The 12876-nt window shown below is 40.2% G+C and overlaps 1 protein-coding gene across 3 annotated transcripts in view; it reads right to left on the reverse strand.

The window, feature by feature from the left end:
- Positions 1 to 1426: 1426 nt before the first annotated feature.
- Positions 1427 to 12876, reverse strand: part of CDKL5 (cyclin dependent kinase like 5) — a 148638-nt gene continuing 137188 nt past the window's right edge. For 2 of the 3 annotated variants that reach the window (XM_045855813.1, XM_045855814.1), the window contains exons 16-19: positions 10122 to 10221; positions 6289 to 6411; positions 4959 to 5078; positions 1427 to 1838 (exon numbers count right to left, since the gene is read on the reverse strand). In XM_045855813.1, the coding sequence (XP_045711769.1) occupies positions 1452 to 1838; positions 4959 to 5078; positions 6289 to 6411; positions 10122 to 10221 (730 nt within the window). In that variant the 3' untranslated portion in view covers positions 1427 to 1451. The remainder of the gene's footprint in view (positions 1839 to 4958; positions 5079 to 6288; positions 6412 to 10121; positions 10222 to 12876) is intronic. The other variant, XM_045855815.1, reaches the window with a different exon arrangement.

Raw genomic sequence — 12876 nt, forward strand, 5'->3', positions numbered from 1 at the left:
TGACCGTGTGTGTGTATATATAACCTTGTTATATGTGTACAGTCCCAAGAAGACAATGTGGATATAGCAATTTTCTCTACATCTAGAGTTACTTCAGGAGCCTTTTAAATATCTTGGAAAGAGCAATAACAAAGGAAGTATTCAGAAACAGAAACGCCACACATGTATCTCATGCCCCCACCCCCACCCCAACCAAGAGTCTCTGGTACACCGCACAGGATTCAGGAGCACAGAGCTGGTCTGCCAGATCTGCACACAGGGGCCTCTTACAACATCGCAACTAGGAATGTTCACTGGCAAATCTTTGGTCAACGCTCTACACTAATGCTAAGTAGAAGAGCACATTCTCTCTACAAAGACCCATAAGTGAGCCTGGATCTGTTCTCCCTTAGGTGCAAGGAATGTCCCTGGACATGAAGAGCAGCCAACTGTGTGAGGACAGAGACGAGGCCTGCCAGAGTTCTCACTGGCCTAACCCACTTTCTTCCTCTGTGGGTTCGGAAGGAGATGCTACATCCTGTCTGCTACACCAAGGAGCATGTCTAGAGGCTACTGCTGCGGCCTAAAAGTTGAGCAAGGTTCCTACTGTTACAGTCACATATAGCCACAAGTCAACTCCCTTGATTAGAAGTATAATACTCACTTCATATTACAAATGTATAAAAATATGGCAGAGTGTCATAACGATACTTTCTTTAAGTGATTATATTTATAAAACAGACAGATATTTATCATATATATATTTATATATAGAATAAAATACTCCTGATGCAATATATAAATGTTACTGTTTAGTTTTTATAGAAACTACTGTAGCTGTCCCACTGCTTCACAATGTTCCAAACAGCTCAAAATAACTTTACATTTAACATAAAAGGTATGATTAGAACAATACAATATTAATTATAAATAAATGTTACAAATCCTATCAAATATGGAACTTTAGAAAACAATTTAAGACATACAGTTAGTTCATCTGCTAACCCTCCAAAGGGATACTCTTGGATTACAACAAACCCCACATTTAGTCTAGGCAGAAAAAAAATCTGTGATGAGGGCATCGGTCAACACGGATTTTTCTTTCCCTTGCAGTGCCAGAACATGTCCTGGCTTTCCCAAGTTCAACAGGGATTGCACTACAGCTGGAATGTAAGGGGGAGAAACTGGCAAGAACGTCTTCTTCCTCAACGGCACACTCTATCCATTCTCACACAAGACCCGTGGAGATGGGGATCCCTAAGGAACTCCTGCGGCTCTAAGATCCCTGACTAGCATTTGTGGCTGTGAGGAGCCCAATGGCTCCACACATACAATATTGCACACACCTTCATAAAGCTGAAAATACTGGCTTACCACCCTGGCCCAGCCCATTTCCCACCCCACCCTCTAAGCCCAGCCCCTCCCCTCCCCTCCTAACTGGCTTGTCCCCTGACCCCAGCCCCAAGCACACATTACAAGGCTGTCTCTTTTAAATCATTCAGATTTGGCATTCGAGACCGATTTGTTCTGTTATAAGGGTGCCCATTTGGCCCACTCTTGGCTCCCAGCTGTTCAGAGTAGGAAGGCCCTTCTGTGGCACTGCGGGTCACAGAGGACACGTGCCAACCAGGGTCCATCTGACCTGGCAGCTGAAGGGCTGGCCTGCCCTTTGGCGTGGGCTCCTGTCGGATGTTACTGGTCCCACCAGAGGCCTGGCTCAGGGAGTGAATTCGAATTTCTGAGAAGGCATTTTTGACTTGTTGAGCTGTTAAGGGCTGGAAGCGGGGATCCGCAGCAGCTGGGTGATTGGACGCTGAAGAGAGGTGCAACAGCTTGCGCAGTGATTTTAACGGCTGGCTCTGGAAGACAAGATGAGAGTGTGTGTAAGGTAGACTGGAGAGCTGGGAGGAAAGGAGCAGATCGGAGATGACTGCAAGGAACCGGGCAAGGTGGGCCCTGTGGGGAGGGAGGGCCTAGTCCAGCCTTATTTGTTCTTTTGTTCTTTTCCAGACAAGATTATAGTTATTTTTCTTTAATGAAAAGGCCTAGAAATTCAGGTAAGAAATCTGGAGCTGGTGTGCCCCTTCTGTTTGGCTGCATCCCACCTTCAGAGGGGAGGAGGAAGCAAAAGAAGTGATGTGACTCTCCCTTTTGAGAAGGTTTCCCAATAGTGCCACATAAAGTTGGCACTTTTGCTTCAGTGGCTAGGGCTCAGCCGCATGACCAAATCTAGCTGCAAGAGAAGCTAAAAAAAAATGTTATGTTCCAATTAGGTAGCAACACATTCAGCTAAATTTTATATATCCCCCCTTTTGTGTTTTTAGCTTTTTATTTGTTTTTACATTAAAATTTTTTTCAATGCAATTTACACTTAATATTATTTTGTATTGGTTTCAGGTATACAGCGTAGTGGTTAGATAGTCATATATTTACAAAGTATTTATTCCCCTGTTCTTATCTCCACAATTTTCCTTTCCCTTGACACTACAAAACCAAATGTTTCCTTTTTGCCCTTTTACTTTTTTGGTTTTGAGTTGTTGTGTTTTTTTTTTCTTTTTAATTTTTGAGGGGAGAGGGTAAGATTTGGGCATTAAACATACAAAGCACAGAGAAACAAGCAAAAGCCCTGCAGACTCTTAGGTACAATTCACTCATAGGAGGCCTTGGATTTCTAACATGGGCTCCCGGTTGCCCTGCCTGTCTACTGTGTGGCGGGGGGACTGCACTGTGAGGCAAAAGGCAGAGTCCTGGAAGCCATATGCCCCGTTGGCTCCTCACTGGTGACATGGGGCTCACTCCCCTCTCCTCTGTGTTAGTGTGATGAGCGTCGCCATCAGAAGGGCCTTGTGAAAGCACCTTGAAATTCAAGTCCCTCCTCAGAACACTGCTGGCTGCCAATCTTCAAGGCCCATGCTTTTAAGAGCTCTGAAAAATTTTAATGCAATGCTGATGATATCCAGAAACACTACAAGATTTCATGGAACAGAGCACTGAAATCCAAGGGAAACTGCTTGAGAACTGACTCAAGTAGAAATCGCTCCTAGGGAAGCATCCTCCATGGCCATTCCAAAGTCTGTCCAAGAAAGCTCTGTGGTCCCCATGGGAGATGGCATAGCACACTGCACACACACTGTCAGTGCTCAGAAGTGTGTTGGTATTGTTGTTTAAATGAAATTGGTATAACACAATGAAATTCCTGGCGATTTTCATAGCCCTGACCACATGTAACTATTGAGCAATTATAGCTGACCCCTGAACAACATGGGTTTGGATCCACTTATACATGGATTTTTTAAAACAAATACCTGTACTATTTTCCACCTGTGGTTGGGGGTCTGCAGGTGCAGATGGCTAACTGCATGCATTGATTTATGCTATCTTTATATAAGGGACTTGAGCATCCACGGACTTTGGTATCCACAGGGGGTCCTGGAACCAACCCCTGGCAGATATCAAGACACAACTTAAGTTTTGGGGGAGTTCAAAGTTAAAAGCAGATTTCTGACTGTGCCAGGGGTCAGTGTCCCTTAACCCCCATGTTGTTAAAGAGTCAACTATGCAATAATATGGGTTCAGCTAGAGATACCAAGTTACCTGAAAAGAGCTTTTTAGACAAAAGAAGTGGTTATACAAAGAAGGTTCTAAAGCCCTGTACTCTTCTTTTTAAATTTGGGAATAGGATATCAGGTCCACACTCAGAGCCTTGTGCTCTTCATTTGTATACATATCCAATAACTTGCATATCTGGTTCTCTATACCTCCTCTGCCCCCCAGCCTACATTAATTATGTTAGAAGCAGAAAATATAAATGGTTGAGCAAATACAATCAAAATGTGGACAACTCCTTCCAACAGCTCTGAGTAATAGTTTAAAATTAAATAGTAAACAGTAAACCTATAAAAATACAGACTTCCTCCAAACCACAAGTAACCCTGCAGACTCAAAAGCTCATGAGGGTTGTCAGAAATTATAGGGAGGAATAATGGATTTATAAAATAGTGAATGTGATAAAAAACAAGTTAGATTATGTTACTATGCTCATTATGGGATACTGAAAAGATACAATATTTTAAAATTTCCAATAAAAACTGTTGTTTAAAGGAGATAAACCTCAGTTACCTGAAAAATTTACAGATAATGGTTTTTGCTTCTTCCCCCATTATGACAGAGAAATGTGATTATACATACTATCTAATATGAATTTCCTAATGCAACAGTTTGCCTATTTTCTATCAAAAATACTATGGATTTCAAAGATTTAAATATTCTTTCTTTTTAAAAAAATATTTTATTTCGCCCTGGCTGGCGTAGCTCAGTGGATTGAGCGCGGGCTGCGAACCAAAGCATCGCAGGTGCGATTCCCAGTCAGGGCACATGCCTGGGTTGCGGACCACGGCCCCCAGCAACCGCACATTGATGTTTCTTTCTCTCTCTTTCTCCCTCCCTTCCCTCTCTAAAAATAAATAAATAAAATATATTTTATTTATATTAAATATTTTATTTCTTTATTTTCAGAGAGAGGAAAAGGGAGGGAGAAAGAGAGGGAGAGAAACATTGATGTGCAAGTGCTTGCCTCTCATGTGCCCCCTATGGGTGTCCTGGCCTGCAACTCAGGCATTTGCCCTGACGGCGAATCTAACCAGTAACCTCTTTGTTTGCAGGCTTACGTTCAATCCACTGAGCCATATCAGCCAGAGCTGGGCCATTTCTTATTTATCCTTTAATCTCACCCCCAGCCCTACCCCTAGCTAGTTGAAGCCGAATGGAAGCTCACTTTTTTCCCTAGTAGGACAAGGGTCACTGACACAAGATCTCTCTGGACCCCTAAGTGCACCTGGCTATTAGTGAAGGTATATCCCGGGGAGACACTCAGCCTTGCTGTAAACACTGAGAGGCCAAATTTCTCAACCTTCCCCCTCCCCTTAGAAGAAATGATCGCTGCAGTATAAGAGTCTAGGATTGATGTGGGTGCCACTCACTTGGGTCTGTAGATCGGAGATCTTCTCAGGACGCCACTCCTTTGGTCTGCTGCTTGGGGTGCTAGCAGAGTGAATGGCTTTCTGCAATGTCAGAAGATCAGGGCCTTCAGAATTGGGCACCTAGAGAAGAATATAGATCAGGATTTAATCAGCACACCAATAAACCTAATTAAGATATGGAACCACACCCGAGAGGAGAACAAAAGCAAATCAAACCAAACCAAAACTCCACCCCCTCCCCCCAAAACCCCCCAAAACAACAACAACAAAAAAAGACAAGAAAAAACACCCAATTAAAAAAACCCCAGACTCTTCCAGTGTTCACAATGCAAGTGATGCTAGTTAAATTCTACTGCCCTCTTAATAATTTTCCCTGCATTAGGAAAAATTGGCAGATGATCATGCAGCTTTGTTAAAACCTCAACCCTTAAAGCATTCCCATGCTGTTAGTTTTAATCGCTGTAAGAGAGAGCAGTTAAATTGGGCTATACCAGGAATTGCTGTCGTATCCTCATTCCACATTGCAGTTAGGTTATGAACCAGTTCAATAAAACAAAAATTTGTTCCTGCTGGGAAAATGATCCAGACACCGCATTTGCTGGTATTCAAAGAAGTCTAGCAGGTTTTCAGGGGTAGCAAAGTGGAAAAGTATGGTTGAGTCATAATCACAAGACACTGCCCAGTAAAGAATCTGGGTCTAGCATTATGCACAATGAAAATGCTGGAAATTCGTGCCACAAATTCCAGATGAATGCAATTGGTTTGTTCACCGATTTTAGTGAACACAGGAGCTTAATGCCAAATGTCACGCAAAAGCCCTGGCTTTAAACCAAGTGACCGGTAAAAGCTACAGCCAGGTAAGAAAAAAGCAAAATCACCTACTAACAGAAGCTGTTTTTTCATGGAGCCGGCTAGCTCACTTAATTTGGTCAATGCAACTTGGTTTGAAAGAAACAAACTGCCAACCAAGTGTTAACACACTTTGTGAGCCAAACAAAAAGATATTTGTGAACTGTGTTAATTGAGTTCTTTACAAGAAATAAGGGGTTTTATGAATGCTGTCTGCCGACAACTGGCTAATCAGACAACCCAAACCAGCCTTTCGCTAGTTTGTTTGCCTAATAGCCTTTTATGCTTCAACCTCCTTAACTGATTCAGAAAATCCAGAATGGCAAAGAATTTGTATCTCAGTGAATTTATGGAACTGGCTCAGGTACTTAACTAGCACAAAGAGAATATGACCCCATGAAAATAAAAGACATGCTGTTGTCATCAGTAAAACAAGTTTACTGGAGCAGTTTTCAGGGCTACCATACGTAAAAATGGGTACCATGGGTGGAGTGACTACAGGAAGCTTTTTCAAAGAAGAACTATGCTTTAAATGATTCTTTGAATTAAAAAGAGGAAAGAGGGATTTCTTGATGCTTGGATTCTCCCCGTTGGTGGAATCTGTCTGCAATATAAGATACAAATAAACTAATTGCAAAAGAAAAAGAAAAAAAAAAGGTGTTCTTACTGAAACTTCTAGCCCTCGGAAGCCCTCAACTTGTGAAATATTAAGTCACCAAGAGAATGCCTGTGCTGTGTGTGCATCTAGAGAGGGTACTGTGTCATTTCTCACTTAGACATGAAGATGCCAACAATGTAATTGAAGACATGCAAAAAACTTCTATACAGAGAACATGTGGCCATGATCAACACCTACAGAAGGAATGCACAGAGACCTGCACACATCATTCATACTAAGCTTACAAAACATTTAAGGATTTAGTTATTATCAGAAATATAATTATTATAAAGAATTGTGTTTAAAGAGCTATTGATGAATCTCTTCCTAACTGCTAGAGAAAACCTCAGCAACTAAATAATCTACCATGCAATCTGCCTATTTGGGGGGAAAACAAAACAAACAAACAAAAAAAACAGGTACTGCAGACCCCTTTGAATGCGGTCAACTTTTGAACCAGAACACATCACTTGGAAAGATCACTGTTGCAGGATTCTACCATCAAAGAAGCATGGTTTTATGCTGTTAGAAATATTCACCCCATGGAAAATATCTGATGCAATTCAGAATATGGGCTTTCAAAGTGAAGAAACAAAATTCAGTCTTTAAACCAAAGCATGATTACAAGTTGAGATAGATACTAACTCGGGTACAACTACCAAGTTGGCAGAGTCACCATATGCTCTGAGGACTTATGTAAGTCTCTGGATGTGGAACTGAAGCCAGATTTCCCAAGGCGGCTTCCAGATTTGCTTGAGTCTAAGAAGGCACCTTTGCAATACAAAATCATTTTTTGGCACTTCTTTTCCCTGTTGTGGATATCTCAATTGTCAGAGAAGTAGAATGCATGTGAAGGTATTCCCATCGACTTTATTTTAAATTTTACTCATTTATTTTTAGAGAGAGGGGAAGGAAGAGAGAAAGAGAGGGAGAGAAACATCAATGTGTGGTTGCCTCTTGCGTGTCCCCTACTGGGGACCTGGCCTGCAACCCAGGCATGTGCCCTGAGTGGGAATCGAACTGGTGACCCTTTGGTTCCCATGCCAGTGCTCAATCCACTGAGCCACACCAGCCAGGGCCTCCATCATCTTTTATGGATGTGTATATGAGAACATTTGAGTAAAATAGCTCACAAAGTTTCCTGTTCCCATGATGGGATCCCAGGTAAGAGTTTAACTTGTGTCACTAAGGAGGCCACAAGAAAGACCCCAGGAGCAAGTGGCCAGAGGCTCTCTGCAGAGGTGGGCCGGTGGCAGGGACTGAGGCTGGGCCTGCTAGTCAAGAGGACCCACTTCTAGTTCTCTCAACTTGATAGCGCAACTTCAGGCAGGTCACAACTTGCCTGGGCAGTTCCTGTATCAGTGAAATTAAAAGGGTCAAACTAGATTTAGGATCCATCCAGGCTTTAAAATGTCCTGCTTTTCTATGTGGATTGGGAATTAGATTTCCCCTTTTTTGAACCTTATGCAAATGCCACAAAGCTCTCAATCTTTCAAAGCTTGCTTACCCAGTTTCCTTTTGCTGAGTTATAAAAAATTAAAAAAGTAAATTTTAATTCTAATTTCTACTTATTTGTAGGGGGCAGAGTTAACAAAATGCCAGGCTTAGGAGTCTGAGGTCTGGCAGGATATACTAAGTACTCTTTGGAACTCTTACTCTAGATATCAAAGTCCTTAAAAACACTTTTTCAACTAGAAAACCCAGAGGTACTAAACACTTCTGGTTTGGAAGAAGACTTAAGATATTGGCCCGTATAGAGATATTTTGCAGTTACTTTACATATTAAAAATGAAATGCATGAAAATCTTAAAAAAGTAAATTCAAGTGGAAAGGATTTTAGAGAATAATAGTTTTCCCATTTGCCCTAACCTATACTATTTCAACATCTAAAATTTGAACCAGGTCCTGAGCAACAGTGTCAGTCAACATGTATATACTCGACTTAGGCCATGGAGAGCCTCAGGTTTTAAGTTTAATGTTGGTCTAAGACAGACAGACAGATGGACATCAAAAGCCTAATCTATACACGAAACACCGTCAGTCCCTTGGTTTCTGCCACTTTCTTTCACTTAAATACCCCACAAATGGCTATAGAACTGAGGTTAAGAACAAAAACATTAAAATAAAAATAAGAGTAGTTAAAAGGAAGTAGTATGAGTTCAATGTTCATGATGGACAAATGTTCCATAGACAATGATGAAAGTATTATTTTATTAGCACTGTAAATATTTTGAGCTTTTCTACTTTAATTCAGGTCTGTTTTGTTCATCCAGTCTAAATAACAAATGTAGTAATATTTGATTGAGTGGTATTTTGATTTCACATTCTGCTTTAAGTGAGTTTCTGTTAGAGACAATAGGCAGTTTTAAAAAAATAAACACTTCATGTAGCCATTAAAATGAAGATAATAAAATTTGTGGAGTAACATACATGTTGTGTATATTGATAGAGAGATATACTGTTAAAAGCCAGAATTTTAAATTGTACTAGAATGATTATTATTATCCAAAACAAACTAAAAAAAAAAAATCTTCCTCCCATAAACTTATACGAAGGCTAAAAGCTAAGAGGAAATATATCAAGATCCTAATACTAGTTGTGACAGGGTGGTAAGATTAGAAATGATCCATTTTTTTTCTCTCAAGTTTTCTGTAATGAGCTCATATTTATTTTATAATAAAACATATAAATTAACAATAAGCAAGTGAAAGAATAATCTAGAAAGGTAATCTGTGAGACAAAAATCCTTACTTTCAGTATTATTCTTTGCTACTATCATCTACGTATCTCATCTTTACTTACCATTGATTCATAATCCTAGAATCCCTTTTTAAATAAATGAGAGTTAATCATGTATAAAAAGCAAAACTAGAAACAAAATCATTTAAAATGGCCAACTCAACATTACCTAGTGTGGAAGATGTCATAAAGCAAAGCGGGAAGCAGGCTTCACGTAGGTAAAGTAGTGCCTGCTGGCCTGGAGGCCTGTCTTCCCCATGTTTTCTCAAGTCACTAACCAGCAAAATCCTTGCTTGGGTGATTCAGTGATGTGATGTGCACGGTTTCATGGAGCCAGCCCTGGGTTCAGGCGGAGGGCTCCCTAAGACTCGTTCCATTTCACAGTTCAATCACAGATAAACATATCTTCTTACTAAAGCAAGCCCTGAAATGTCAAATACTATCTCCTCTCTGTGACTGCAGCCCAGAAGTACACTTGTCAACATGGTAATTGGATACCCGGCCAGGGGAGAAAAATGAATGATGGTTAATTACACGACTTTTAAGATCAAACAGAAAACAAAACCATTTACTGAGTTTTTGCATATCTTTAATCCCCAGAAAGAAATAAATCCTGTAGCTGCATCGTTTTTACATGAATACAAATCCTCATGGATAAGACATTTAGAAAGGCTTAAAGTGTTCTCTCTCATCTAAATTAAATTTCTTCCATTCCTGGAGATTCTGTTGAATTTGGAAAAAGCTCTGTAACAGGAGGATAGCTGTTTAGAATTTGGGAAAGAAACACATACAATGTATGCATGTCAGGTCTCAATAAGAAAATAATGCAGTATGATTGCAACATACAAAATGTAAAGTACCCACAGACTAAAGTAGACTAGTATGCTACTGAATATAGAAATGAGCCATCTACTTACTGTTTGAGATTTCTTCTTTTTCTTTTTCATTGACCTGAAAAAGCCTTGTTTTTCTTTTTCCTTGAGTTGTTCGGAATGACTAATGTTTTCAGGACTTTTCCTAAATGGGAAGACATTTTTATCATATTGATTTTTCAATCGTTCTCCTACCATCGTATGACAAATATAATGAAGATGGAAAGTGCATGACACTGGGTTCAAATAGCCATGAAGATTCAAGCACACAGGTAAGGAGTGTCCTAAAAGCATAGGAGGAACTGAATCTAATGGACCATGGTTAATGATTAGCCTTTGGCACAGACTCAAACTAGCAATTTGAGCATTAATACAAATTATCTGTGACTCTGCTGCAGGACCATTTCCATGTTGTTGAAAACCTTAGAATTAGGAGTTTGAAAAGTACATGGTCTAAAGGATGCTTTTTCTGCAACCCTCCAAGGGAAAAAGCAGAAACATTTTCCTTATCTTAATTTTTCTGTTTACCTTCTTAAAACCAGCTTGACAAGTTCATTATTACTGGCCTGCGAAAGTATAGAACATTAAAAAACAAACACACAAAAAAATCAATGCTGCTACAGAAACATTATAAGTAGAAGTAAGAATTACATGAAACTAGAAAAATTCCTTCATAAAAATCTTATCTATTTATTAAAACTAAATAAAAATAGATAAGGTAAGAAAAAAACATGGCCAGGAAAAATGCTTAATACAAAGGGTTCTTCTGAAGGGGGGGGAAGCCTCTAATTCGAAATACTGACATTAAGCTTCATATCACTGACACCACCCAGGCATTTCAATACAAATAGAAGATATTAAATGACAGCAAACAAGATACCTTGGCCCCAACAAGTTGGTTACTTGTTTGTTAACATAGGACCTATATAACTTAATTTACAGTTTTTAAAAAACAAGCCAACTGGTACTATTTTTCAAAAAGGCACATTCCATTGGCTCTACTTTAAATTTCAATATCTATATGACTGCGGAAAACCATTTTCTCAAATTGCTGGATTCCTTCTACTAACTATTCCCTAAAATTAAGAGTAGAAACATTAAAGGTGACAAAGTTTGTTCATACTTATGGCTTTGGAACAACTAACAGCAAAGAAGTTACTAAAACATCTAAGAAAAAACATGAACAAATCAGCATCCTTTACTTGTTAAATCTGTGTGAAGGCAGAAAACACCTCTATAAACTATTACAGATCTGCATGATAGAAAACAGCATGAAGCTATTAAAAATAGATCACATTGTCAAAGAATTTTCACTAATATGAAGGAATATCCAAACTATAATACTAAGTGAAAATAGCAGAATTCAAAAAACTTTCTATATAATATGAGACTAACTATATTTTTAAAAAAAGGGATACATGTGCACATGTATATATTTTTAAAAGGCAGGAAGAAATAAAACAAAATGTCAACAGCTATCATCTCTGGGCAAGAGAAATTATTTTGGTGATTTATCATTTCTTCTTTTTAGTTGCAACACCAAAATGTACTGCAGATATAATAAAAAACAGTTTTATAAGCTACACAAAAAATTTATTTTAAAAAACAAGAACTCAACATCAAAAGTGGGGGTGGAAGGAGGGAGAAATAGGAAGTAAACACCATGGCTGTTTAAAGAAGCAATGATCAGTTCTTCTAAGGTGTTTAGCCTAAAAGGTAATGGAGATCCCAGGACTTCCGGCCAAGATGGAGGCGCAGGTGGACACACTGTGCCTCCTTTCACAACCAAAATTAAGGACAACAAAAATTTAGAAAAAAAAAAAACCAACCAGAACAGACAGAAAATTCAACCGTATGGAAGTCCAACAACCATTCATCCAGACTGGTAAGAGGGACGGAGTGGGCGGTTGGCAGAGAGGGGTTGCGGCAGGAAAAAGCGGTGGCTGGCAGACCCAGCCATGCAGGGCCCAGGCGGCGACTAGCAGACCCCAGTGGCAGACCCTGGGTGTGGGGAGGCAACGAGCAGACCCAGTGAGGCGCGCAAGGCAGCTGGCTATCCGCAGTCACACATTCGAGCACAGATAAACCAGGTGAAAACGGGCAGCCAGACAGACTGCACAACCCAGGGCCCCAGTGCTGGGAAATAAAGCCTAAAGCACCAATTGAAAATACTTGTGGAAATTGAGGTGCCGAAGAGACTCCCAGCCTCACAGGAGAGTTCGTTGGAGAGACCCACAGGGTCCTAGAACGTACACAAGCCCACCCACCTTAGAACTAGCACCAGAACTAGCACCAAGCCTGATCTGCTTGTGGAAAGTGGCAGAGGGGACCGATATCCGACAGAGAGTGGAGCAAGCTCCATTGTTCCCTCTGGCCCCACCCCCACATACAGCATCACAACCCAGTGACGCGGTTGCCCTGCCCCGGTGAACACCTAAGGCTCCGCCCCTCATTACATAACAGGTGCGACCAGTCCAAAAAACAAAACAAAACAAAACAAAAAACCCACATGCTCAAATGGAAGAACAAATCAAAGCCCCACAGCCAATACTTTTAAGCGACCAAGAGATAGCCAACCTATCAGATGCATAGTTCAAAGCACTGGTGATCAGGATGCTCACAGAACTGGTTGATTTTGGTCACAAATTAGATGAAAAAATGAAGGCTACACCAAGTGAAATGAAGAAAAATGCACAGGGAACCAATAGTGTTGGAAAGAAAGCTGGGTCTCAAATCAATGGAGTGGACCAGAAGGAAGAAAAAAACATACAATCAGAAAAGAATGAAGAAATAAGAATTC

The sequence above is a fragment of the Phyllostomus hastatus genome, unplaced genomic scaffold (genome assembly GCF_019186645.2).
Source record: "Phyllostomus hastatus isolate PE091 unplaced genomic scaffold, TTU_PhHast_1.1 phas_scaffold_12, whole genome shotgun sequence".
Lineage (NCBI taxonomy): Eukaryota > Metazoa > Chordata > Mammalia > Chiroptera > Phyllostomidae > Phyllostomus > Phyllostomus hastatus.